Genomic DNA, 27,096 nt, shown 5'->3' on the forward strand with positions numbered 1-27,096 from the left:
CATTTGAATGAGCGGTTGTTAAACCAGAGAGAAGAAATTGTCACACATTTTGAAATCACAGCGGAAAGTTTACATCTGAATCACTGCACTGCATCAGAAACCCAGAAAGTTATTTTTTTGTTTAACTTTGTACCCCGCTGGTTTATTATTTCACACTCCAATGCAATTGAGTCTTGTTGCATCATGATTACAGCTGTTCCACAACAAGCTGCGTAGTTTGCGGCAGAGTGCTGCTTATTCACAGCACATCCTCAGGACATGTGAATTCATATTCTCAGCTTTGATTCACAGTACTTTTCTCCACTCACTTTGTGATAGAGGCATTTTTATCCGAGGAGGTGTCCATCCTGTAATAGACATTTTTACCCGAGGGGAAAGTGTCCATTAAAAAGTCACTGAGCTCTCCTCTGAGAGACCCGTATCTGATTCCAGACGGATGTGGCCCTCCTGAGGGGACAGTGGAAGGTTTTCAATCTTGCAAGTGGTGGAAAAAGCAGAACTGGAGGCTCATTTTTGTCATCACTTTTTTTTTTTTGCTGGTGGCATGAACAGATCCATCATCCCTATTATTGTAGATGTGTTCAGGATTACGTGTCCAGTTAAATATGAGTTGGGTTAATTATTGTACAATAAAACAATGAAGACAAACAGATTTTTACACCTTACTAGATTAATCTATTAATTAATCAACAGAAAATTTAAAAATTAATAGCAATTTTGATAATATTTCCCATTTATCAAGCAAAAATGCGAAAAGGTTTGCGGTTTCTAGCTTCTCAAATGTGGTAATTTGTAGCTTTTCTGTTACATCAATATTAAAGTTATATCTTTGGGTTTTTTGTTGTTGGCTGATCAAAACAAGGACATTGAATACATCACTTTGGGCTCTTTTTAAATGATTTTATAATATTGTATGGACTAAACAATCAAAAAATAGCAAACAGATCAATCAGTAATGAAAGAAATTGTTAGAGTCAGCCCTTCACTGACTGATCTATAATCATGATAGTGGATTTACATTCAAAACGATGTTCAACCTTATGAATAATTACATACCCATCTATGAGTCACTTTAGTAGTCTGTTGTAACCTGTTCTCACACTGGAGACCTTCTTGAAATGAATGTAACCTCTGAAAATTATATGAAATGTGAAACTACAAAACATTTTTTGAATGTGGGAATCGTCCCGCTTTAGAAACTGAAAGCAGAGCACTGTGTGCAAAGAGGTCACATGTATGTGAATGAGTTGATTACTCATCTGGCTGGTAGCAGTTCAATCACTTGTGAGAGTGCTGTTAAAGCAATAAGATTTATCACCATTCTTGCACTGCTATACAGCTTCTTGATCTTTCTCATGCCCGCGCCCAATGGTAACATCATGACTGAGGAAATTTACAGCAACCAAGACATTTCCTCTTAATGTCGTCATGCCCTCATTTTAAATCCTCAGACACACAAAACCACTGCACTCATTAAACCTTTGTTCACACACTCGCCATCCTATTAGGGAACACAGCATGTGATCTCACAGTTCTGAAGCAATTATTTAACTGTAGATACATCAGGGCATTAACAGTACCTCCACCTGTCTTAAAATAGCATGAACATGCAGAGGAGTGTTTCATCTTGCCACAGTCAGTGTGTGTATTTAAGTATTTGTCTGCACAGGTCTCTATGTGGTGGTGGTGTGCAGGCCTCCGTTCACTCAGCTCTCTGGCTCCAACAGAGGTAACAAGACAACCTAAAAATGCTTCCTTTTGTTTCTTGAATCCCCTTCATCCCTCTTCTGTTACATCCTAAACTTCATCTGTGAAACATTCTAGGAGCTTCAAGGTCTTGTTGTTGTTGCACCAGAGTGCCCTCTAGTGTTGACACCCTGCTCGTCTTCAGACTACAACATTTTGTCACTTGAGTGTGAGTAGGTCTACACGGCAGTGGTTTGCTTGTTTTGCTTTGTTCAGTTTATCCAGTTACACAATGTGTCTCTTTGTGTCACCTTACAGGAGCAGCAGTGGTGCAAGATGTACTTAGATGATTTACTTAAGTAAAAGCAGCGACACACCAATGTAAAAATACTCTATCACAAGTCAAAGTCCTGCATTCAAAAGCTTTCTTAAGTAGAAAAAAGGTATATGCAAAGTATGAAAAGTAAAAGTACTCATTCAGCACATGTAAATATACTGTATAAGTTCAGTAGTTCCTAACCTCAGGGTCGGGTTAAAGCATCTCAAGAAAAATCTGAAGGGTCATAAGATGATTAATGTCGTAGGAGAGAAGAAACAACTAAGTTCTGCTACACAAATCTGTATTTCATTTTCGAACATTTTTCTCTAATCTTTGCATTCTTTGTAAAATATTGGATGTGTTTCCCTATTCAGGCCTTGAAGGACTAGAGAGGAAATGTCTCTTTGGTGAAACTACAAACTATCTGAAATGTAACAACCAGACACTGATTTTTTTGAAAGTGGTCACAAGTCAAAACAGTTGGGAAGTTAATCTTTAACCATGCACTGGGTTTTATAAAGTTATCATAAGTATACCATTGCAAGTACAAGTCCTGCATTGAAAATGTCACTTAAAGCACAAAAGTATTACCAAAATGTACTTAAAGTATCAAAAGTAAAAGTACAACATGATGCAGAAAAATGGTGTATTATAATATGATTATATTGTTGGATTATTATTATTGATGCAATAATGTGTAAGCAGCAATTTACTGTTGTAGTTTGTTGAGGAGGACCTCATTTGAACCATTAGTAGTAGTAAAGTAGCTCAGTAAAGGCCGGATCACCAACCAGGCCAAGTGGGAAACTGCAAAGGGACCCCAGACCACCAGGTTTACTTCATCTCATTTGGGTCTACGTAATTTGATTATTCAAATACTTGCCAGGAATTCGCACCACTGAAGTGCAGTTTCAGCTATGACAGGTCCTCCATTCTCTATCTTGTTTTCCTGATTTTGATAAGGGACTTTGTGTCAAGATCTTAACCTGACACACCAGAGAAGTCATCCATGGAAACTGTTTGGAAAAGGTCAGGCACTTTCAAAAAATACATGACAGGTGATTGGATGAACCATCTGTCTATCACTGTCATCACAGACTAACTTCTCGCTGTTGTCACACCTAAACCAGACCTGTGGCTATCAGTAGTTCCTCATAGGACACTGATTGGTCTGAACCACTGGTGGTCACAAGCTCATAACTTGAGGCCTGACAAGATGAATTCTCACCTGATCTCGTAATCTTGCGAATCCAGCTGCCTTGCTAGGTAATCAAAATCTAGTTTTAAGGTATTAATTCTTTTAGTTTATATTGAATTCATTTGTTGAAAGGTTGTTTCATCAAACTGCACACAGAAAACTGAGGGCAAGTTAGTATTATTCCATCATAGGAGTAAATTGTTATTTTCATTATTAATAGGCCTGACATTATTGTCTTTAATAATCAATTGATTGTTCGGTGTGTAAAAGGTCTGAAAATAGTCAAAAACACAGATGTTGATTTTAGTATCATGGAAAGCTGGAAAAACATATTTGAGATATTCCATATTTGAGAAGATGACATCAGTGAATTTTTGGCTTTTTTGCTCAAAAAATGATTAATCAATTATCAAAATGGTTGTCAATTAATTTCCTGTCAATCGATTAATCCTCTAATCATTTCAGCTGTAGAGTACCACCATGTATAGTGGGGGACAATAGGGGCCCAACAACAAACATTTGCCCAGAGGCCCCATAGGAGGTTAATCCAGCCAAGCTGTCAGATAGATGTAAAAATCAGTATTTCCATCTGAAATGTTGTAGAGTAAAACTACAAAGACACAAAACAAAATCTGTGGTTCACCCTCAAGTCACTCAGTATTTATTTACACATTGCTTTACGCAGGGTTTATGTGATGCAGCATCAGCACACTTCATATTACTCTTTTCAAAACACTGTCGGTCGTTGAGTCTTCTTTAAACTTGAGAGGCTCATTCTGTCACCCATTGTGTAAAGACAAATCACTGCAGATCTCATGGCCCTGAGCAGTAAAAGCAGGCCCTCTTTAGTCTCTGTAGCAAGCACGCCTCAACCTGCCTCCTCAGCACCTTTCAGCAGTTTCCACATATTATTCCTCACATGTAAATAGCTGCTCAGAATGTTTATTTACACTCTATGCAAACCAGTGTCGACAGGTAAGTAGACCTAATGTCTGCGCACATGTAATATTAATCTGACGGTCCTGTCGCAAATAAGCTCCAATCAGCTTCCATTTATACTTCTCACCCATCCGGTTTTATACAAGTGTTACATTGTGAGAAGCAGTCATGTCGGTTGAGTTTGCTGCAGATGAGACTAAAGATTTGATACACAGCTCCAGCAGAGTTTCTATAGTCCGGATCAGAAGAATGTTCACACATAGATTCAGGGGCAGCACAAAGATGGAGAACACACCCACGAACCCTATTATTACATTCACCCCCAGGCAGGGAAAACCCCACTGTCGCCACCCACACAGGCTCGTGCATTGTGAGTTCACGTGTTCCTCCGTGATAAATGTCAGAGGTATACCTCTCTTTGTCCTTTCGTGCTCCTGTCCTCCCCTCTCCGCAGACAAACACTCGGGGGAGAGGAGGACAAAGTCTCCATGGCGACACGCAGACATCTGCATGCTGTTCCAGGAATACGCTCTGTGAACAGTGCAGCTGCTCTCTGTTTTCTCTGGGTCAACAGACTGCGCTGGCTCTGACACCGATATCCCAGGGTGCACAGGTTTGGAGGGTGCAGACAGAGCTGGAGCAAGGTTGCCGTTATTGTTAACTCGATGTTTTTCTGTGTGTGTTCTCTCCATCTGTGTGGGAGCCTGGGGCCGTCTGTGCAAGCCTGTGCCCATGGTCAGGACGAACAGGAGGAGGGAGAGGAAGGCCATGCCCCAGCAGGGGTTCACGGCGCTGGGCATGGGGCTGAACAGGTTGGGCAAACATCTGATCAGGGAGTTGTTTGTGTGCAAACAGGCAGCAGCCCACACTTCCTCCAGCTTCCATTGCCACCTGACACTGAGGGCGACAACGACCCACGCTGACAGGCAGCAGAGGTAGCCGACAGCATGAGGCAGCCAACTTTCTTTGTCTGGGTTGTCGCTGTCCTCTTCCTCTTCCACAGTTACTTCCTCTTTATAATAACTCTGTCCATCAGAGCCCACTGTTTGACCCACCGCCCTGTGAGACGCAGCATAGTGAGGCCCCAGCAGTCTGATCAGAGTCTCCACAGCGATCAGAGGTGTGATCAAGAGCAACACCGCACCATATGTGTGGCTGAGAAAGAGCAGGAAGCGCAGGGCGATGGCATCACTGAGCGGGGTCAGCTCAGTCAGCCAGGACTCAAAGATGCACAGGAAACTCAGAAAAACTGGTGAGAAAAACACAAAGTGTCAGTGAGGTGACTCTGGTTGGATTGGATTAGAGCAGTTAAAGGACAGTTTCACAGTTTTTCAAGTCTGTTCTAAAACAATAGTCGGGTTCCCAAATGATTATTGACTTATGTCCTTCTTGCTGTAATCATTCCTCCTCTTCATACTGACCAGTAGAAGATCCTTTCATAATGCACTTACAATGTAAGTGATGGGAGCCAAAATCCACAAGCCTCCGTCTGTGCAAAAATGTATTTTAAAGTTTATCTGAAGCTAATATGAAGCTTCAGCTGTCCGAATTAATCAAATCAAGTAGAAATCTTTCAATGTTAAAATGTCTTTTTAGTGTCAAACTTCCTCTTTGTTACTATACTTCCATCGTAGCTCTACAGGGAAACACTCTCTGAGGAAACAGAGAATTTTTTACTAAAAAGACTGTAACTGTGGAGGAAATCCACTTTATTTGACTAACTCGGGCAGCTGAAGCCTCATATTATCTTCAGATAAACGTTTAAATACATTTTTGCTCAAAACAAGGAGTGTAGATTTTGGCCCCCATTGTAAACGCATTTGGAAAGGATCTTCAGTATGAACAGGAGGAATGATTACAGCAAGCGAAACCTGTTTAAATATCCATATGGGCACCTGACTGTTGTTTTAAGATGGACATGGAAAAAACTATCCTTTAATTCCAACTAAAAGTATGTGTATCCCAGGTTAAGTTGCCAGGGAGTACATGGGAGGATTGTGGTGTAGCTCAGCTAATTTGGAAAAACTGAGGTTAAGATTAGATTGCAAAAAGTTGTTGGGGTTTGTTTTGTAATTTAGTTCAGGATGAACCCAAATGAATAAACAAATGTACGAATGCAAACCAAACCTACTGAAACCAAGCTTTAACATAAACAATTACAGGATCAATATGTCTGGAGGGACAATTATGTTCATCATCAATTAATCTGCCAATTATTAGATATCTTAAATATATATTAAATATCACAAAATGTTGAAAAATGCCCATCATATTGCTTGTTTTGTCAAGTCAACACTAAAAAACCACAAAGTTATTTAATATACTATCACATAAGACAAGAAAAGCAGCAAATCCTCACAAGTGAGAAGCTAGAGGTAGGAAATGTTTGGCTGTGACTAAATCAATTATCAAAATAGTTGCTATCAATCAATAAATGATGATAATTACTAGTGTTAAATTACATCCAGTTTAAAATGAAAGAGCTGTGGGGGTACATCAGACTAAAATGGTTGGAACTGGACTGGAATTGGACTAAAGGACTGTGGTGACCGGAGCACCTGGTCGCATCCTCACCTGTGACCAGGAAGTCCGTGAAGATCAGGAGGCAGCAGCAGCAGAAGCTGACGGGACTGTAGGATACAGCCAATGAGGGCAAGAAGAGGAGACTGCAGGCCAGTTTACATAAACACAACACTGTCGCTCCTTCCAACACACCATCCATGGCTAAAAACAAAACAACATTCACACACGGGTCAGCATTTCAAAAAACTGGTTTCTTTTTTGCCTCGGGGTGAAGGAGGTCAGGAATGCCAGGCACTCTGCTGACAGTAACCCCCCACCACCACAATGTCAAACATTTCTATAGTATCTGTAACATTTCATAAACACACAATTGTTTTACATGATCATTTCACTCTCAGTCAATGTTTTTGCTTCATGGTTGCAGATCAATATTTCATTGTGTACATTAGTAATGAACCCTGGACTAGACGGCTGTTTACAGTTGATTGTTCATTAAAAGTTGTCTTCCTCTGTCGTGATATTTGCATTGCCTTTTTACAAATGACATTTAATACCAGCAAAGAACAAGCAGGTGTTTTGAAACTCCTCAGTAATGTGAGCACAGATGCAAATTTAGAGCAGACTTGAATACACAGACGCCGTTGCTATGACTTGTCTGTAAATATCTCCTCCACCTGACTGACTGATACTGCACAATCAGACTGGTTCAACCTGTGAAAAAAATATTTCCATTATCTCTATCACATGATAACAAGAAGCAAATTTAGAAGATATATTACAGAAAAATATGAGTCTAGATCAAAAACTGCTGTGAGGTTCATTAGTTCTTACCTGTTGCTCACAGGAGCCTACAGAGCAGCATGTCAATATGAGCTTCAAATGTTTCATCCGCTTTCTTCACCTCCCCTTTGCTCCACCCTCTCAGGGGATAATGACCTCCCCCCTCTACCCCCCCACCACCACCAAAACCTCCCCCGCCTCTGTGCACCCTGCACCTGGCCTGTGTGGAGGTGAGAGAACATGTGCGTCTCGGAGGGTGTGGCGCTGTTTGTACAGACTCGAAAACCAGTCTGGCAGCTAACTAACTAATAACAGTGAGGGATGCAAAGTGCATATCTGTATGTGTGTGTGTGTGTGTGTGTGTGTGTGTGTGTGTGTGTGTGAAGAAAAACATGTTGCTATTAGTTAAGGATATACATGACAGAAGATTTTTCATATTGAGTGAGGATGTACAAACATTCCTGCGTTAAACACACACCTTGTTCAAACTATTCTGTGTTATTTCACAGGCTTCAGCAAACACACACGCAGGGAGTTTCATAAAGCAGGATTTGACAGCAGATCAGATAACTGTGAAGAAGACGATGACGCTATACATCCTGCCGATACTCATTTGAATCAACAAAAGTTTAACAATAGGTTCAGAAATATGATACATTCATGCTTTTCAATGAAAGCCAATTTCCTTTAAACCGTTGACCCTATTAAAATGGTTTTCCCCATTATTTAGATGATGATTTGCATATCATCATAAATGATAATGATCACGTTAGTTTCCAGCAACAGCTACTGTGGACTGTTTGGACAGATGGCACAGTCCTCTTACACCAACAAAAGGGAGCTGTGTTGTACTGTACATTACTTATGTATAAGGCTCTACTGGGAAAACTTTTTTTTCACAATTATCTTATGGGGCCTTTTCTGCCTTTATTGTATAGTGGACAATGGAGAGATGACAGGAAATGAAGGGAGAGAGAGAGAGAGATGGGAAATGACATGCAACAAAGATATCCGGCCAGACTCAAACCTGGGAGTCAGCGCCCCCAGAAAACTGCCTCATTATCTCTGCCTTCTGATTGTTTCAAGTTTTGAGTCAACATGGATGAAAAGTCCTTAAAGTGATCAGAAAAAAATGAAAATGTGAACTTCTACAATGCACTGACAACTGAACATACTCCATTTGCTGAGGAAGATTGTGTGATATGATTGAGAGCTCTTGAACAGCTACTAAATGGACCTCGTGGTGACATTGTTGTGTCAAATTATACTCAGGTGTTTTGAATCCTACCAGTAATTGTTGTTTGAATGCAGAAGTAATTTAGCTGTTATACTGTCTATGTGCTGTAATTGTGTTTGTCTACGTATGTTTTTTTTGTACCCAGGTTTCTCTTGAATAAGAGATCTTGAGCTCAATGAGGACATTTGTTTAAATAAACAATTAACTAACTAACTGTGCTGCAACTGAGTTGAAACAGTCCAGTGATGAATTATTTGGAGAACAGGACAAATTTGCTTTCACAGGAGTCTCATGTCTTTATGTTCTGGTGATACAAAGGAAAGTTTTGTGAACCACATTTTCTTATCAGGTTTATCGACTTTTTTCCTCTTAGTTATCTGCGGCAGCAATCAGGAAGCTGTGCCAAATGTAGTCAAATAAAGTCAATAGAAAGCAATTATTTCCTGTCAAAAAAAAAAGTCTGATTATATTGTGAGCTCTGGATGATGTGTCCTAAACAATTTCTTCATCTCACCATGTTTAAACTCATGAGAAGCTGCAGAAAGGCTGAAAAATGAATGTTGTTTATTAAATGATAAACAACATTTAATTACCTCACTGTGCTCCATCTTTGCTCTCTCTCTCTAATCATTATCATCACATTTGTGTGCTTGTTTTACCCTCAGTGTGACTCATGTCAAACATGTAAGCTGGTGTCCCTGCAGAGTTTTGCATTTGAAATAGAGATGTTAACATAGATTTGAATGTGTCTGTCTGTCACTTTGTATGTGTGTGTGTGTGTGCAAACTCCACATACAGTAAAGATTATGTAGGTAAGAAAGCAACCGTGTGTGCAGAGTTTGAGCAGTGATAATAACACACGTGTATGACTGAATTTTTTTATTGTCACCAAAAATATACAATAATTTCACTTCATGGTTTAAAAATTATATGGTTACATATATGTTTACACTGTGGGCTGCTCAGAAATATGTTTGACTATGGGATAAAGTTGTCATTTTAGTGCAAAGCAATAACAGGACCATTTTTTTTGCAGACAATCACACTTAAAATGACATGATATAAACATGTTTAACCATTAAATCTGTTTAACTTTACACTTACATTCTTTGAGAGACGTTAATTTGACTGTATGGTTCTATTGGAGGCTGTAGTTTGTGATGCTGATAAATAATATTGTTTTTCTAATAAAAGACAGACAGCAAACTAATATAATCACATGAAAAAGAAGCAGGAGCACTTTGGAATAGCGTCCATGGACATCAGGTTTGAGAATATAAACTTCACAATGAGATGTTTCTAACATATCGTCCATCCTCACTAAGATGAATGGGGTATTATATTCAATAAAATTCAACACTCAGCCTCAAAATGACCATATTTTAAAGTTAAGTTTAACCACTACCTGTCTAAAACAGTTTCTGAACATTATAACCTTCATAAATGTTAATGTAAAATGTATTAGTTTTATCTGGGTGACCCTAAAACTAAAGTGTAAATTCAAATTAATTCATTGAGCACCGTACATGATCGCAATCTCTCATTCCCACATGTAGAGCATGTCCTCTAGTTTTCAGCCATAAGGCAACATGTTCATGATTATCTCACCCTCTTTCTCTCTCTGTGTGTCTCAGCTGTGGCAGCAGTGCCATCTCCTGCTGAGCTAAGCACAGAGCACATTAGCAGCCTGTCATGCTGCTGCTGAGCGGATTACAGCTCATATCTACTGTAGCTACATGACTGTCTGGACCTGGGACACACAGACAGTTTTTATAGAGACCTTGAAAAGGCCACCTGTAGTGCACCAAATTATTCTCACAATTATACACTCACACGGCAGAACTGGACCTCTGAGGTTCGTCTGATGACAAATATAACTGTGTTTATTTCAGACTGTTTTAAACACGTGAGAGAGAGTCAGCCTCACACATGCAATAATAACATATAAACACCACAACTGTCACTGTGCAGGAAATTATATGAACTCTACGTGCATATGCACAGTTTAATGTAAACACTGCCGCGCAGATGCGACCGTGACATAGATCTGCGGGAAAATTAGAAACCAGAAAATGGGTTAAAAAATCCCGTTTCAGCTCAGTGTTTTCACGCTGAACAATTCCTCGCCTGCAGCACCCAGAAGTGAACAGCAGGCGACCCGGAAGGTTTGAAGTCCGACTGAGAGCAAGGCAGAAAGAAAGAAGAGTCTAATCCTTTATAAAATATCTCTTCTCTGGCTGGTTCAGGTATGTTGGCCGCTCGATGCAAAATCTCTGCCTGTTTTTGCTCTTTTTCCTCTCACACGCAGCTGCCATGTGTCGCCTCGTCGCCGTTTTTTATTCAAGTCATGCAAAAGTTGCAATAAAAAAAGGAGCATTCGCAGCGCATAAATGATCAAGACTGGTTTCTTTCTTCTGTCGCGCGAATAAACGCTTCCACTGCGCGTCGGCGCAAAGCTCGACATTTGGATTTATGGCTCAGCGGCTGCAGAGCTTTCAGCAAAGGCATGATGATTGTTGTAGGAAGTGTCAGGGTTTTTTTCCCTCCTCAAGCCGGGCTATTCAAACCTGCAAATCAAAGTAAACAATCATTCGTACGCTTAATGCAAAATATGCCACATCCCGACGCATCCCGAGCGGGTCATTGCATGTGGAGAATTTACCTCCTTATAATATTCGGATCTGCAGAATATGGCGTCCAGTGCTTATAAAAATAAGACAGGGCTGCCATTTTTGTTTTCCTTTTGTCTGATTTTTTTTTAATAAACTGTCTGAGAATGAGGGAGAGGCGACGGACAGACCGAGGCGCTGCGGAGGATCGTTTCTCTGGAGGAGGAGATGCTCTCATTTAAAGATGATGATGATGATGATGATATTAAGATTTGAATCAGATGATTTTAGTTTTTTAACGGAAGAATAATCATTCAGCAGCGCGGGTACAAAAAAGGGGGAAAAGTTAACCCTAACTTTTGCTTCGGTGCTGTTTTTATCCTCACAGATGTTGTATTTCTTTCCAGAGGTGATCTCACTGTTATCATGTTTCTGTTTGATTAATCTGATGCAACTTTTTGAAGCTGAACTACAAGTTTTATGTCAGCATTACCATCTGTAGGATTATTATAGCACCTGACAGACCACCTCTGCTTATATAATAATAACATGAGCATGTGAGTTGTTTTATATCACTTTGGTACCACTTTCTATAAAGGCTCCTTTATGAAGGAGTTGGGATTTATATATTTGTTAATAATAGATGTACTAACGCTTTATACATCAGTTATAAGCCATTAATAAGAACAACTTTAGGGTTTTAAGGTTGTGACTGATGTTTATCATGTTGGTAATCCGTAATAAATGCTTAAGGGTTTTCTCAATTTCTAATAAACTATCAAGTCTCCATGTATTGATGTTAATAAGTCATCAATAAAGAATTTTAATCCATCAAGTTTGCAATCATAAGTACTGACAAGTGAACAGATTTTGGTCCAAGTTAGTGGTCAGTCTGAAGAGTCAAAGAGATTTTTCACAACCTGACAACCCAAATGTTGCTACTATAAAAGGTTTATAACCGATCAGTTAGTTATGTTATTGATTATGTGCAAACCCAGCCTACATAGACTTAAAAGACACCAGAAAATACTCTTACAGTGGTGAAACTTTTGTTAGACATGAGCATAACTTCTTACTTTACAATGCAACACATCTCAAGTTTTTTAAAATTCATTTTTAGACATTTTATAAAACTTTACTAAATTATTTATTAACTGCCATTAGTCACAACTTAGAAAACCCTTTATCATAAAAGGTGACTTATTTGAAAGTACTATTATTAACTACAGCCTGCCAGTTTAATGACTTCAGATAAACTTTTGTCAAAAGGGACCAAAACTTTGATGTTCTGATTCCTTAAATGTCTTGAATGATGGTGCAGTAGAGCTGAAATGATCGATAAACTGAATCAATGGCAACATTTTTTTTTTATAATAGATTAATAGTTTTGGGCATTTTTTTTCAAGCAGAAGTACATTCTCTGCTTCCAGCTTCTCAAATGTGAGGATTTGATGCTTTTCTTTGTCATATTAAATTGAATATCTTTGGGTGTTAGACAGTTGAATACATCACCTTGGACTATGAGATATTATAAGTGGCATTACTATTTTCTGACATTTTATAGACCTAGATCAGTGTGCAGTTTGAATTATATTGAGTTTCTTTTTGATACACCTATACCAGAAATGATTTCCAATATTCTTTACTGGAAAAGATAAAACCCTAAAGTTTATGTGCAGGTATAAATTATTTAGGCCTTATCAAAACTTAGTTGCATTTGTGCAAAATCTTAAAACAATTCTGGCAAAAGCAACGTAGTCTAGACCTGAGTCTACAGGTTACAATGCTGATTGACTTTACAAGGTCTTGATGCCACATACAGTTAAGACAGCACACAACAGCATACAGTATAAATGTAAAGCAATACGTAGGAACTGTGAGTCATACACAGTACCTCGCTGCCTTGGTGAAGCGTGTAATTTCAAAAAGCGACACAGAGATGTCCAGCAGCAGTCAAACTCCTCTGAGGCAGAAAGCCTCCAGGAAGTGAAACTGATCCCCACTGGCATCATTAGAGAAATATTTTGTGGGGTTTAGTGTACGCTCGTACCCCTGGACGTATCGTTTTTGTTTCTCTTGGCTCACCGATGTGGACTGTGTTATGCCTCTGCTAAGCCAAACAGACTTAGGAATGGTGGAGTGTGCCAAAGCACGCAATGCAAAATGTCTCGAAAAGAACTTCATACTGGGTTGAAAAGAGAAAACTGTGGAAAGAAAAGGCCTACAGATCACAACTTTAACAGCAAGTAGCTTTCTCTTCCCCTAAAAAATGAGACACGGCCTGTGGAGGAGCAGCTTCATCAAGCATTATGTTTAATTGCATGCTAAGAAAATGAAACATTCTAATTTAAAAAGACAATGTTCACAGTCACGGGTGTAAAAAAAGAGGGAAAAAAAATGCTGTCACTTACAAATCAGTGTGGCTTGTGGTTTCTGATCAGCATCCTCATTAAAGTCATTCCACGTTCATTATCTTTACTTGGATCATTAACCAACATCACTCAGGTCTTGCTGTATGCTGAGGTGAGACTCTGCAACGTTTCTCCCGTTTCCCATCAGACTCTCAACCAGTCAGGGCCCCATGTACAAGGAGGAGACAGTCAGCGACAGATTAGGATCTGAGCCTCATCACTTTTAACGTTTCTGTTTTCTCTGATAACCGTTCAGGAGAGTTCCCGAACAAACTGTTGTAATCATGTGAGAGACTATCTCTTAGGCAGCATGCCCATCATGCAGTCTTGTGGTTGAAAATCCCCAGAAAAACCTGAACGCAAGGGAGGGTGAACCCCGTCTCGCATCACTCACTTAAACGTCTTCCTTCCTCTCTCTGTGCTATCTCTGACGAGGCAGCAGCTCAGAGAAAGTGCGAGACTACGAGGTCTCCTCTTGCACTTTGGGACAAGAGGAGAACTTAAAACAGAATGTCTTTGAAAATACAATATCACAAGACTGGGACAAGTTATCCCAAATTATCACATCAAACAGTCATCTGCTGCTTGGGAGGAGATCTATTGCCACAAGTTTTTAACCGCTGTTTTCTGCACAAACAATAGATCTTCACATAAATTTACAGTTTTAAGGAATATCTTACAAGAAGGGACAACTGAGTGCAAGGACTTACAAGATAAACCTTAGTGGTCGCAAGTCAATTTTATTTGTATAGCCCAATATTACAAATCATAAATTTGCCTCAGGGGTCTTTAAAATTTGTACAACAACACAAAGTTCTGCTCATTTTTTGTTCTGATTTTCTCTAATCTTTGCTTATTTTCTTGTAAATTATGACTCTGATATTAGGAAAAAATAAAGCAATCAAGCAATCCAAAAGTAAACATTGCTTTGTTTTAAGGGTTCGCAAGCCAAAAAGGTTGGCACCACTGTGTTACAAGTTTGAACTCAATACATGTACTGGTCAGTAATTAACTGATGGACAAATGGAGCAGCTGAGTCATGCCCTCATCTGGTTTATGACCTCTTGTGTATTCATTTCAGGATGGCTGAACCGCGCTTTAACAATCCCTATTTTTGGCCTCCACCTCCTACAATGCCTGGCCAGGTGAGTGACTCTGGTATTTTCACGCATTAATGCACATATTAACACTCGGCAGTGAAGTCATTGTATTGTAAGTTTTCTGTGGAATGGTTTGTTGTTTTTTATGATACTAAATAATTGACAGTTTAAAGGAATACTTTTGGAAATATGCTTATCTGCTTTCTTGCCAAAAGTTAGATTGACACTACTTTCACTGAGAGTGGTGTCAATCTTCTCATCTACCTCTCAGCAAGAAAGTGAATAACCATATTTCCCAAAGTATTCCTTAAATGCAGTGGTTCCCAACCTGAGAGTCAGGGCCCAGGGATTAAACGAATATTGTAAAACATTCTTACAGGTCTTTAATTTTTGCTTTTTTATCAATAAAAAATTGGATACTACCTCTTAAGGCCTCTACAAAATAAATTAAATACACTTTCACCTCTTCTGGCCTCTAAAAATCCTTTAAATAAGTAATATACCTGATTCTTTCATCTCTCAGGTTTCTAAAAATCCTGCATGAGAAAGAAAAATCTCTTCTTACAACCCATGACCACGCACAGGTCATAACCTATAATAAAGGGTTACGAGGCCAAAAGTTTGGAAACCACTGGTTTAATTTAGTGATCAGTTGTTGATCCTCAGATAACGTTTTGGGTACAATGTCACGTATGAGCCATTAGAGGGAACCATCGTGTCATAAACTGACACTGACTGAACTGATGGCTGTTCTCTTGTCACAAATGTTGTTTCCCGGCTGTCAGCTGGATAACCTAGTCTTGATCAATAAAATCAAGGAGCAGCTGATGGCGGAGAAGATCAGAACGCCTCATCTGCCCTCCGCCACAGTCCCTTCCCAACAGCCTTTACTGGCTCCCCCGAGCCAGGTGGAGGGTAGCCAGCACGTGATGTCCAAAGCCCATCAGATGCCAGTTCTCCACAGCCACAGCCCGTCTCAGCCAGACATCGCTCTGCACGCCCGCCCCGCCTCCAGCTCAGTCACAGGTACGCTTCCTCTGATGCCTCACTGCTTCTCCAGTCCTCACTTTTTACTGATGTGCATGAAATGTGTCCATCCTGCAGTATCTCCCTGAACTATTTTAGTACTTTCTTTTTGTTTTGTTGGCAGTACTGGAGGCCTCTTTAACAGCTTAAAAACACAATTAGGATTCTTTTATCACCTTGAAACGTCATGAATTTCTCAGTTTTGAAGAGAGCTTACAGCTTATAAACATGATTTGGGACTGATGACGTGTTTCAGAAGTCCGCTACAGAAAATCAAACATTACTTCTTTTTGTAAATCATGGCTAAATACAGTGAGTTTCAGGTTTTGGGGTGCCCTGTTGACCTAGGGGTCAAGACACTGACCATGAACTGCAAATCTCTGGTTCGTGTCCAGATCCGGACCCATGTCATTCCCCATTTCTCTCTCTCCCCTTATTTCCTGTCATATACCTGCTATCAGATATATAATAAACACATTAATGTCCCAATAAATACATTTTAAATAAAAATGACAATGGATTTTCTAGGGCTGTAGTCAACCAAAGAAAATCGTACATAATCTTTAACTAATCGATTAGTTGCGGAGGTGTGTGTAACGTTAGCATTTTCAGGTTAGGCTAACCCATGTTTGCTAACTTTGGAGCTAACGACCTTTACTTTTCCAGCACTTGGGGAAATAACAGACATGACTTTTCTTGATCTTGAGATGCTGCAACATTTATCAACAGACACACTGGAGTCTGTACTGTACATTTACTGCCAGACTGACAACTTACTGCTAACCTTTTCCTCTGCTCCACACGCATCCACCATCACTTTTCCGCTGCTAGCTCTTTCCCACTTGCTACGCAAACATATTACGCATTCACTAACGGAGTATTCATTAACGGAGTTACGCTACCAAGAGTTTCCCAGGAAACGACACAGAGATTGACTCGCGTTTCAGAACAGCGCTGCACAGAAACTCCCAAATGCTATTAATTTCCAAATGAATGTTATTTTTGGCATTAAATTTTTTTGGCCTGGTTGGGGTTCTCGTTGTTATAATTATAGGAGAAACACTGATTCACTAAACGTTCAGTACGTAAATGCCCAGTAAACGCAGAGTACAGTTAGACCTATCAGTCTCCATTAGGTTTTCACCACAGACTGTATATAAATATAAGCATATCCTCACACACTTTTCTCTGATAACAATGACCTTCATCATCTATTTATCTTAACCACTAATTATGTTTCATATTGCATTTCAGTGGACTAAGGACTTCAGTGAACAGTTTGGCACACAGTGTACTGGAGTAAGAGACTAAAAATTGTGCCGCCTTTTCCATTCATTCAATTGAGAATCTGTTTTGAATTGAGAATCGATTAAGAATCAAATCAGACACCAAGAATGTGAATCGAATCAAATCGCGAGATTCCCAAAGATTCCCACCCCTAGTTAATTCTCTGGGGGGGGTGGGGGGGGGCTGATCATGATGATGAAAGATGAATGTACGTTGTTAAAAAGGTGAATTTTCTGCACATCTTTCCCAGGTCGTATTCTGGGGGATGTAAACTTGAATCTGGACGATAAGGCAGCTATAAAAGCCAGAGGATTATGGGAAGACTGGCATCTGCGTCAACTCATAGACCATCCCTCCAGAACAAACCACGTCTCAGGTAACCACACAACCGTCAGCTGCAGTGTGGGTTTCACTCATCATTAGGACCGGAAAATAATGTTGATAAAATCTGACTGCTCTGTACTGTGTGAAGGGGCAGGAAGTAGATAGAACAATGTAAACACTTAATGGAAAATGACTTGAACTTCAAAGTTATCAAGTCATTTTGCAAACACCGCAACAAAAGGGAGTCGTATTACAATGGCCTGCATGCCAAGTGTCAGTGTTTGCTTTGTGTCCATTATCCTGCACTCTTGTCCATCAGCTTGTGACAATCATTTGTCCATGTTGATAAAGTTTGTGTTTTGAATACAATGCTATCATTAATTGATTTTGTAGTGTTTGCAGTTTCCTGTTTCTGTTCCTCTTTCTATATAAACACTTAGCCTGTTTCCATATTTCTGAATTGCTACCAACATATCTGATTTTTTCAGATATATTAAAATAGGAAAAAATCAGATATATTCAGATAAAATGAATCAATGAAGTGAAGTGAAAAGTGAATTCAGTCTGATTATCAGGCTAATATATACGTTATATGTGTACACATGAAAAACTCAGATGTGTGTTTGCATGGATCAGTGTTCAGAGTGTACAGTCTTTGAATCAGTCAACTCAAAAGCTGCAACATCTGACACTTATGAGTTAGCTATAAATCTGCATTTACAAGCTGACCTCCAATTGGTAAATTAATTTTACTAATTTAATCGGTTGCATTTAAATGCACCATTCTGGTAGACGTTCATTATACAGTTTGAAATGCATTTCCACACACAGCTTTGGATGGAAGAAGTTATAAAAATACAAAAAAATCTTTTGGGTGTGAACTAAACTGTTTGGTTTGGCTGCCCAAATAAATCTATATATGTATAACATTGCACACAGTATATAAACAGATGAATACAGTAAATAGCAATGCAACCTGCCCATCAGTCTTACGCTTTTAGAAATGTCACCTTTCTGCATTACAATGAGTTATTTCAGTCTTGTCCTCCTTTGCACTCATCAGGTGTGGCGCTGGCATCCAGAACGGGCAACCTCAACACCTCAGAGATCATCACCCCCACCACGCCCACCTCAAGCAGCCACAGCCGGCTGGGCGGAGCTCCCACACCTCACCTCATCTCAGGGTTAGCCAGCTGCCACGGGATGGAGCCTGGGAAAAACAACGGGGGCCTCGTGGGTCTCCTCGGGCCCCCTCCAAAGGATGAACGAGGGCGTAAGAAGATCAAAGCAGAGAATGGGTCGTCGCTTTTGGTGGTGCCCTATCCCATCTTAGCCTCAGGCAATGACCAGTCCTGTGTCACCATCACTGCCAAACAAGGAAAAACCTACAGGTAATGCAACTGCTCTCACTGGAAAGTTTCCCATTTCTTCTTGTATAATACCAGTGCTAACCAGTCCTGTAAATGCATAGTTACAGAAGGTACACTTCCTTTGACCCATGACTCACAACTGTTTCCAGATAATAAGGGGTTCAGTGGTACTGTAGATACTGCAGTAGTCAAATCTTCATCTCTATTACAAAAAAGAAGTAGTGAGATGTACAGCAAATTGTAAGTAAACAAGCAAAAATAGATTTTAAAAAGTAATTATACAAAAAAACCATAGGTTCAAGAAATAAAACATAAAAAGGAAAACTGAACTCAATCACAACATGAAATTAATTTTGCACCAGTAGTTACACAAATGCTTAACATAATAATGATAAATTAACTTTTCTAATGCACTTTTCCTGTTCCAAGGACTCCAAGGAGTTGTCTTCCCCCTATTAACCCTCCAAATGCTTTATCACTTATTGTAAAAACAATTTACAATAAGAAAAGCAGATTCCACATTGTACATGTTGTCATTTTTTCGCTTTAACCATTCAGTGTTTAAAATTACTTTCTTCTTGCCTCCTGTCTTTTCTGTACTCTCTCACCTACTTTTCTCCCTCTTTTATAATTTTTTCCTCCTTTTCACCCTTCCCTCCTGTATTTCACATATCATATTTAATCATTATTCAGTTCCTGGTACCTGCAGATGGAGCCATTTCCCAGTTTTGGGTTTTGCTTGCTATCAGTAAGATTCTCATCAAATATTTGTCTGTGATATTAAAAAATCAAAAGGAATGGTTGTTTTGAAATGGTCTCCAACCATTTGTGAATTTCTTGCTGATAAGGCAGAAGTTTGGCTCATTTCCAAAATACATGTTCACTTTATTACATACACTTTTACAGTCTAATACAATCCAAACAGCTCTGCTATGAATTCTACTTTTATGAAGCTTATAATTTTTTTGTCGTTGTTGTTGACACTGTTGGAAAGTCATAATTCTACTTTATTTTTATTTTTGAGGTTGTAGTGGGTGGTGGTATTAAACCGGACTGCTTTATTGAAAAGTGTTTGTTATATTTTGTCCAACACCAGGAGATAAAAATATTAGAAACACTTTTCAATATAATGCAGTCAGTCTGTCTGAGGTTGGATCTGTTGCATTTCATTTTGTCTTATAGCAGCCGGTTCCTTACAGTCTCCACTGCCTCAGTATTTGGAGCACATGTGAAGAGTGAATTAAGATTGAACCTGACTGACAAGTCCTTGGAGTTTTTGGGTGCTGGAAGAAATAAAGTAAAAGTAGAAATAAAATAAATGTTTTTAAAAAACATATTATCAGTATTACCAGTTGAGCTGAATTAAAGTATGAAAGACACAAATGCACATATTTGTACTGTTAAGTAATTGCTATTGTTTGATTACTCATGAATTAAGGTGTACATAGCATTTTAATGTTATAGTTGCTCAAGCTGGAGCTGATTTTAAGAACCTTATATGAACCTTATAATCTTATAAATCATTCCTACTGTAGGTCAAAGAGATGATACTGTTCCTTGCTCAATAATATTCCTGTATTGCAAATTAATCCTCCCATTGAGCAAGATCCAACGACAAATTTGTAATTCAGGAATGTGTGATATCTATAATATAGGCTCCATGTGTGTCTTATTTATCTGTGTCTTCTTTCTGTGTCACTGTGCTCTTTAATACAGGTGTAAAGTTTGTCCGCTGACCTTCCTCTCCAAGTCAGACATGCAGATCCACTCCAAGACACACACAGAGGCAAAGGCTCACAAGTGTCCTCAGTGCACTAAGTCCTTTGCGAACGCATCTTACCTGGCCCAGCACCTCCGCATACACCTGGGTGTCAAACCGTACCGCTGTTCCTACTGTGAGAAAAGTTTTCGCCAGCTCTCGCATCTGCAGCAGCACACCAGGTCTGATATTTACATACACTCCCTCCTCTCTGTGTTGGTAAATGAACAGCATTTATGTACAGCAGCACTTTTATCCAAAGACTGTTGCAGTTTTGCCTCTCTTTCCTTTCCCATTCACACATGCTCACTTACATACTGCCATCGATGGCAGAAAGCTACCATGCTAGGCACTTGTCTAACCATAGGGAGCAATTTGGGGTTCATTGTCCTCAAGGACACTTTGACAGGTAGACAGGAAGAGCTTAGGCTCGAACTGCCAGCCCTATGCTCATGATTACTGGTTTTACATTTTTTTTGTTATACACCAAAGCTTTATTGAGCATAAGTATATTGTTGTGGTTCAATAACACAGTTTTTTCTTAACAGTTCTGTATAATGTACTGTTTCTTAACAAGCATAACAATAGAAAGCTGTGATGGAATATGACTAGGGTAAAACTGTCCTTAGTTCCTATGCAAAAGTTAGTAATTAAGTAATTAGTCCCCTTCAATAAATAATTTGTAAATAAATGCTCAATTTATTCTCTCATATTAAAGGAATAATTCAAATCACAAAGAAGCATATTTTTTCACTTCCCTCCAGTGGTTTCGGCCTATACAGTTGGTTTAAAATTAAACATTGAACATAAAAACAGCACTTTTATAAGACAGTATTGAAAACCGTTGACCATATTTACTTTGTTATGTATTGAAGTACCTTTTGGGAAGACATGATGATTACAGGTCCGTTTAACAGGGACAATGCTGTCTTCAGTGTCTGTACGAGCCTGTCCTCCCAAGAAAAACAACCCCATAGGTTTCAGCGAAAATTCAGTAGCCAAAATCAACTGATAGTTACGTTTCAGTGACAGACGCCATCAAGCAGCCGTAGTATGGTAGTAATTATGACGCAGTTCAGATGACGTCTTTACAAGGTGACTTCTTTATTAGGAAGACGCGGGTTGGGTGGATGGTTAGATAGTTAGATGGCAAAAAGTGGCAAAAAAAGTGGACTTACCTGCAGGAGACCGCTGTTCTCTTCCCGTTTCCAACCACGAGTCGGGACTTTTTTTTTTAAACCGTTACATGTTATTTACCGTTGCCATGACGACAACGGTTAGTTAACTTTAAGGAAGTAGTAACCATGTTTTCATTTTTAACCCAAAACATGATCTTCCCCTAATCCTACTAAGTGTTTTTTGTGCCTAAACCAAACCAGACCTTAACCACAGCGTTGTCACACCATGAAACATCATTATTTTTTAACAGTGATTTGTAACAGTTTTGGAAACTGGCATATTACGCTCTAGTGGGTCGTTCTGGAGTGCAGGTACAAACTAATAGTCAAATGGTCGTTTATTTGGGGACTTGTTGTTTTAAACAACTTAGTATTATTGGGGAAAATCTTAATTTTTTTTCAGTCTTTGAAAGCGAATTAGTGACAAATTATATTACTTCACTAGAAATCATGAAAGGACATTTTGCTAAAGCTATTAACATTACTTCATGAGCCAACCCTTTATTAGTGTTAAGTTATTAAAGCAGCAGGAACTGACATTTCAGCTTGTTGTGTCCAGTCTGGTCAGTTAGGAAGGAGCACCAGCAGTGTTAGTAGCAGGCTGGTGGATTTAGTGTAGATGTGCCCTACATGATGACAGTAACTGCCTTTGTCCTTTTCAGCTCTTCTTTACTCTTTTCTTGCCAGATTTAGCTGCTGGTTTCTTATGGTACTGTGCAAACTAAGACAAGACAAATCCCCCTGCAAAAAAAGATTTAAACATGTTACACTGGCAACAAACTTAAAGCATGTTGTAATTCCATTTTTGTCATTTGAGTATGTTATATAACTTTGTATTTCAGTGTGTTACAAGTTTTTGTAGCTTCCTTTCTGACCTGCCTGAAAAGATTTTCAATTGGCTAATATTTGCCTCACTTTCCCCGTTTTAGAATCCACACAGGTGATCGGCCGTATAAATGCGCCCATCCAGGATGTGAAAAAGCTTTTACTCAACTATCCAATCTGCAGGTAAACATTAAACTTTTCTCCTTCACCTGTTTCACCACCCCCTTTCCTCCGCTGCCTGAATAGATCTGTGATGAGACCATGAGACAACAACTTCCACAATGCTGCATGAAAGTGTCTCATTTTATGTTTTGTGTTCCCTGCTGAAGTCTCACCAGAGGCAGCACAACAAAGACAAGCCCTTCAAGTGTTCCAACTGTTACCGTGCCTATTCGGACTCTGCCTCGCTGCAGATCCACCTGTCTGCACACGCCATCAAAAACGCCAAGGCCTACTGCTGCAGCATGTGCGGCAGGGCGTACACCTCAGTGAGTTGGAGATCCGAATCATTTTACATTTGAAAAAATCTGGATTAACTGTAGCAATCATGTCTAAAGGTCTTCTTTTTTGTTGATGAAGCTCTCTTTCCCCCCCCCCCAGGAGACCTACCTTATGAAGCACATGTCTAAACACACACTGGTGGAACACATGGTGTCCCATCACTCCCCTCAACACAGGACAGAGTCTCCCAGCATCCCTATACGGATCTCTCTCATCTGAGCTCCACCGCGTGGTTTAATCCTCACCCGTCTCCTGCCCTTCCATTTTCCTGATTTCCTGTGACATCAACGTCTCCCCCTGATGGACTTTGAACCCATGAACGGGTTCCAAAAAATGTGCCAGATTGTACTAGTATCTTGTGAAGAGGTGCTCTTTTAATGAGTATATCCTCCTTTCCTTTCTTGCTGACCAGATAGTATTATCTGGAACATCCAAAGATGATTTCTCAGCACTTTCAGGCCTGGAAATGACAGGCCTAAAAAACATTTTTTTTGTGTGTGTGACTTCACAGAAGAAAAAAAAAAAGGTATCGCTCCAGGCAGCTACATGGAAAATCTTTTTAAACATTTTTGTGTTGTAACAGATTACTTTGTCTTTTTTATATGGTCCTTTACGATCTTAAGTCTTTGCAAAAAAAATATATTTGCATCAGAAATAGTCTTCCATTAGCTCGGTGGCCAAGTGAACATAAAGCTGAATGCTTATATAAATGTGTATTCATGTATATTGTGCCACTTCTTATGTCCGTGTTTGCAATGTTTCATCATACACGTCATTGTAACGCATACACAAATAATCTGTCAGTATTTTTCTTTGGTAGTTTTTATTTTCACCTGTTTTGCCATGTTCACCCCGGCCAGAATGACTCATAACTGAAAGGATGGATGTTTTTCTTTTATATATTTATGTTATAAAACAGAGACAATGCTCAGAAACAATGCTCAAAAACACAGTTCAATCTGGTCAAGATTAAAAAGTGTTTGGGTCTCCTAAATTATAAACACTGTTATAGAGCTGTCAATACAATTTTAAAAATACACTAAAAAAAAACCCTTTCAAAAACTGAATTGAAACTTTAATTGACGCAATGAGTGTATGAGCTTCTGCTTATAAGTACATGTTACCTTAGCACAAGAAGTGAATCAAAAATATGTTTTTAAGAGCTGGTCAGACCTCCCTGAAAATAGTGACATATGCCTTTTTATTTCCAGATTCACTAAAATATTTAGGATTACTGTGTTAGAATTATATTGAGTGATGCACTTCTGTTACTTTAATCCACTTTATATTTAATTGGATGTGCAAATAAATAAATGTTAATATGATAAGACTTATATTTTACACCAAACAGACAGATGTGTAACAATTCTGGAAACATGAATAATCTTTTGGGTTTTCAGTCATAATGTGTAGTTGAAGCATCAACCTTCTTTAATTATTCATTGTTTTATTAATGAACACTTTGCCATTTTATATGCATTTAAGCCTTAACTTTGTTACAACTCCACTGTTGTTTTATCACTTTACATTTGCCTTTTATGTCATAGCATGATATATACTGTACATAAACTATATTAACTGTCAACCTGTTTTATAATAAATAATTCTATAATTACAGGGGTTGGTGAAAGTCTACATTTTGTTTTTGCTGGCGACATGTCAACATGTCAGGGCTTGTACATGAATAATCTTGGAAAACATGTTAAAAGTGCAGTGTGAAGAATTTAAAGGATTTGGAAGAAATGGAATATAATATTCATAAGTATGTTTTAATTAGTGTATACTCACCTGAAAATAAGAATCGTTGTGTTTTGTTACCCTAGAATGAGCCCTGTATGTCTACATAGCGGGACCTCTTTCACGAGGCTTGCCTTGCACCACCATGTTTCTACAGTAGCCCAGAACAGACAAACCAAACACTGGCTCTGGAGGGGGCCTTTCACGTTTTTCATGAGTTTCGTGACCACCGTCTATTCTCCTACACACTTGGAAGGGGTGGGGGAGTAGAGGTGTATGCTTTTGGTTGCAATTTGCAACCTCACCTAGATGCCACTAAATCCTTTAACACAGGACGACTGTCACATGATGCTTCTTATTTGAATGTTGGAAACTATATTTCACAAAAAATGTTAAGGCACTTCCAAAAAATGTACACTTTCTGTTGACACAGACTTTGTTTGATAGAGGAAGCTAATTTTTAATTCTGATGAATAAAATATCACAGCTCCTTCTCAAAAGACTTTTTATGGAGTCATTGATCCCACACAAAAGTATACGGTTATGCAGGATGATGTGTTTGTAGGGAAATGTGATCAAAGCTGTGGACTGGACATGACTCCTGTTTCACACTTTTACTGTTGACTATGGAGACAGACGAGGATAATGTCTCATCTCGGCTGCAGTTAAGTGTCTGTGAAAAAGGAAGCATCCATTCAAAGCTAGACTGTGATCACCAGAGGCAAACAAATGGCAGTTTACATGAAGTCAAAGAGAGAATAAAAATATAAATAAAAATTAATTAATTAATTGTTTATTTCAAATAATTTCAAGTAGTTCTGTCCAGTAAAGCTCAATGGATTGTTTCAGTGTATTTAATCCCCCACAATGTGTTTTAAAAGGACTCTAATGTGCATAATAAACCATGTAAAACTTGACACAGCTTATATGTACCAGTAAGCCACAAACAGGTAGGTGGGTAAACCACTGAAATCGAGGATTTAACTCCTTTGTGATAATACATTAATGCATATTTGTTCATTCTTATGTCATTTTATCTTCTGTATATCTAATGTCTAATCTGATCAGGTTGGTGAATCTGGAAACATACACTTATAAAAACCTGTTTACACGTGTAAATAAGCATAGAGCAAACAGAGATTTACAGGAAATTTTCACTGCTAAGAGGTTAAAAGGATAAAACAAACACTGACTGTCATGCCATCAACAATTTGCATGTTTTTGCTCATTTCCTACAAATAATGAGTACTTCAAATCATCACTCATGATTCTGCAAACCCTGCTGTGGTGTTTCATTTATCCTAATGTTTTTTTTTTCTTCTACCCTCAAAGCAGACATTGGTTTCCACTAACTGTCATACAGTATGAAAATCAATTAGCAGACTCTTGAAACTTGCTTAATTTGTGTAGTTCAACACAGTTGAAATGTAACATTATTGTTGTGAGGCAACATAGCGCATACTTTTCAACTCAGACTGCACTTAAACTGCATTACTATGAAACAATAATGGAAATAAATCATTAGTTAATTATAATGATAATAGTAGCAATGCAAACTTGATGTTCATTGTCTGCATATAGATTTTTATATTATACAGGATTAATTGAATCTAATAGCTGTCTGAAAAGCATGGAAACACATGTAAACAGCATGCACTGATAGACACAGAGCTAGATGAGCATCTCACTGGAGGTTTGTTTCTGACCACCTGAGGAATGTAAATTCACTCAGGTTTTAACTCTGCTTTGGTCAAATTCCTGAGAAAAATGTCTGAGTTTTAAACTTGCAGCCACTAGATTATTTCATCATCTCTTAATGCTCCCTGTGCAGCATTAAAGGTTGTCTTAATACATTTTCTGAGTAAAACTTGAAACAGGTTTCATTAGATCTGATTAGATCAACAGCACAGTTACGGGGTATTGCAGACCTGGCTGGGAGCAGGTCCAGCTGTTTGTTAACCACTCAAACTGTGATTTCTTTTGCCTTCAACTCTATTAATATTCCAACTTGTGGTGAGGTTATTCTTTACAATGAACGCAGAATTGGTTTGACATCTTAAAAGCCACAGTTCTGATCTTATCAGACCATGGACTGTATGTATCAGACAAATAGCTCCCCTCCAAAAAACACGTGCAGTCTGCGGTAATTTCCCTCACAGGCTGCTGAGAAAATGTGTTCTTGATTTCAGTTTCTCCTGTCCTACTCACAATGCAGCATCATTTAAAGAAATAATAATGATAGTCAACACTGATTCATTTTTGGATGCTTAAACTGAAGTATGACAAA

The 27,096-nt window shown here is 38.8% G+C and overlaps 2 protein-coding genes across 3 annotated transcripts; one reads left to right on the top strand and one right to left on the bottom strand.

Moving 5' to 3' along the window:
* Positions 1–3,841: 3,841 nt before the first annotated feature.
* LOC122981068 lies at positions 3,842–18,700 on the bottom strand. Its single transcript, XM_044349583.1, has 3 exons — positions 18,613–18,700; positions 6,717–6,866; positions 3,842–5,391 (listed from the first exon to the last, which is right to left on the bottom strand). Exons 2-3 carry the CDS (start codon positions 6,862–6,864, stop codon positions 4,280–4,282), a joined length of 1,260 nt encoding a protein of 419 aa, XP_044205518.1. The 5' UTR covers positions 6,865–6,866; positions 18,613–18,700; the 3' UTR covers positions 3,842–4,279.
* Positions 7,660–24,689, top strand: znf362a (zinc finger protein 362a). Of its 2 annotated transcripts, none has more exons than XM_044349581.1 (9): positions 7,660–10,928; positions 14,784–14,847; positions 15,588–15,828; positions 17,366–17,491; positions 18,503–18,830; positions 20,526–20,750; positions 22,676–22,754; positions 22,901–23,059; positions 23,172–24,689. In XM_044349581.1, exons 2-9 carry the CDS (start codon positions 14,785–14,787, stop codon positions 23,289–23,291), a joined length of 1,341 nt encoding a protein of 446 aa, XP_044205516.1. In that variant the 5' UTR covers positions 7,660–10,928; position 14,784; the 3' UTR covers positions 23,292–24,689. The 2 variants fall into 2 exon arrangements, with proteins under 2 accessions (XP_044205516.1, XP_044205517.1); XM_044349582.1 differs by having other exon boundaries at positions 15,621–15,828.
* Positions 24,690–27,096: the final 2,407 nt, after the last annotated feature.

Source organism: Thunnus albacares, chromosome 4 (genome assembly GCF_914725855.1).
Source record: "Thunnus albacares chromosome 4, fThuAlb1.1, whole genome shotgun sequence".
NCBI classification, from domain to species: domain Eukaryota; kingdom Metazoa; phylum Chordata; class Actinopteri; order Scombriformes; family Scombridae; genus Thunnus; species Thunnus albacares.

Coding starts and splice junctions, on each gene's coding strand:
- LOC122981068 (XM_044349583.1), bottom strand. CDS start 6,864: ATGGATGGTGTGTTGGAAGGAGCGACAGTGTTGTGTTTATGTAAACTG. Junction 5,392..6,716: donor CACGGACTTCCTGGTCACAG/GTGAGGATGCGA, acceptor TTTTCTCACCAG/TTTTTCTGAGTTTCCTGTGC.
- znf362a (XM_044349581.1), top strand. CDS start 14,785: ATGGCTGAACCGCGCTTTAACAATCCCTATTTTTGGCCTCCACCTCCT. Junction 18,831..20,525: donor AAACAAGGAAAAACCTACAG/GTAATGCAACTG, acceptor TCTTTAATACAG/GTGTAAAGTTTGTCCGCTGA. Junction 23,060..23,171: donor GCGGCAGGGCGTACACCTCA/GTGAGTTGGAGA, acceptor CCCCCCCCCCAG/GAGACCTACCTTATGAAGCA.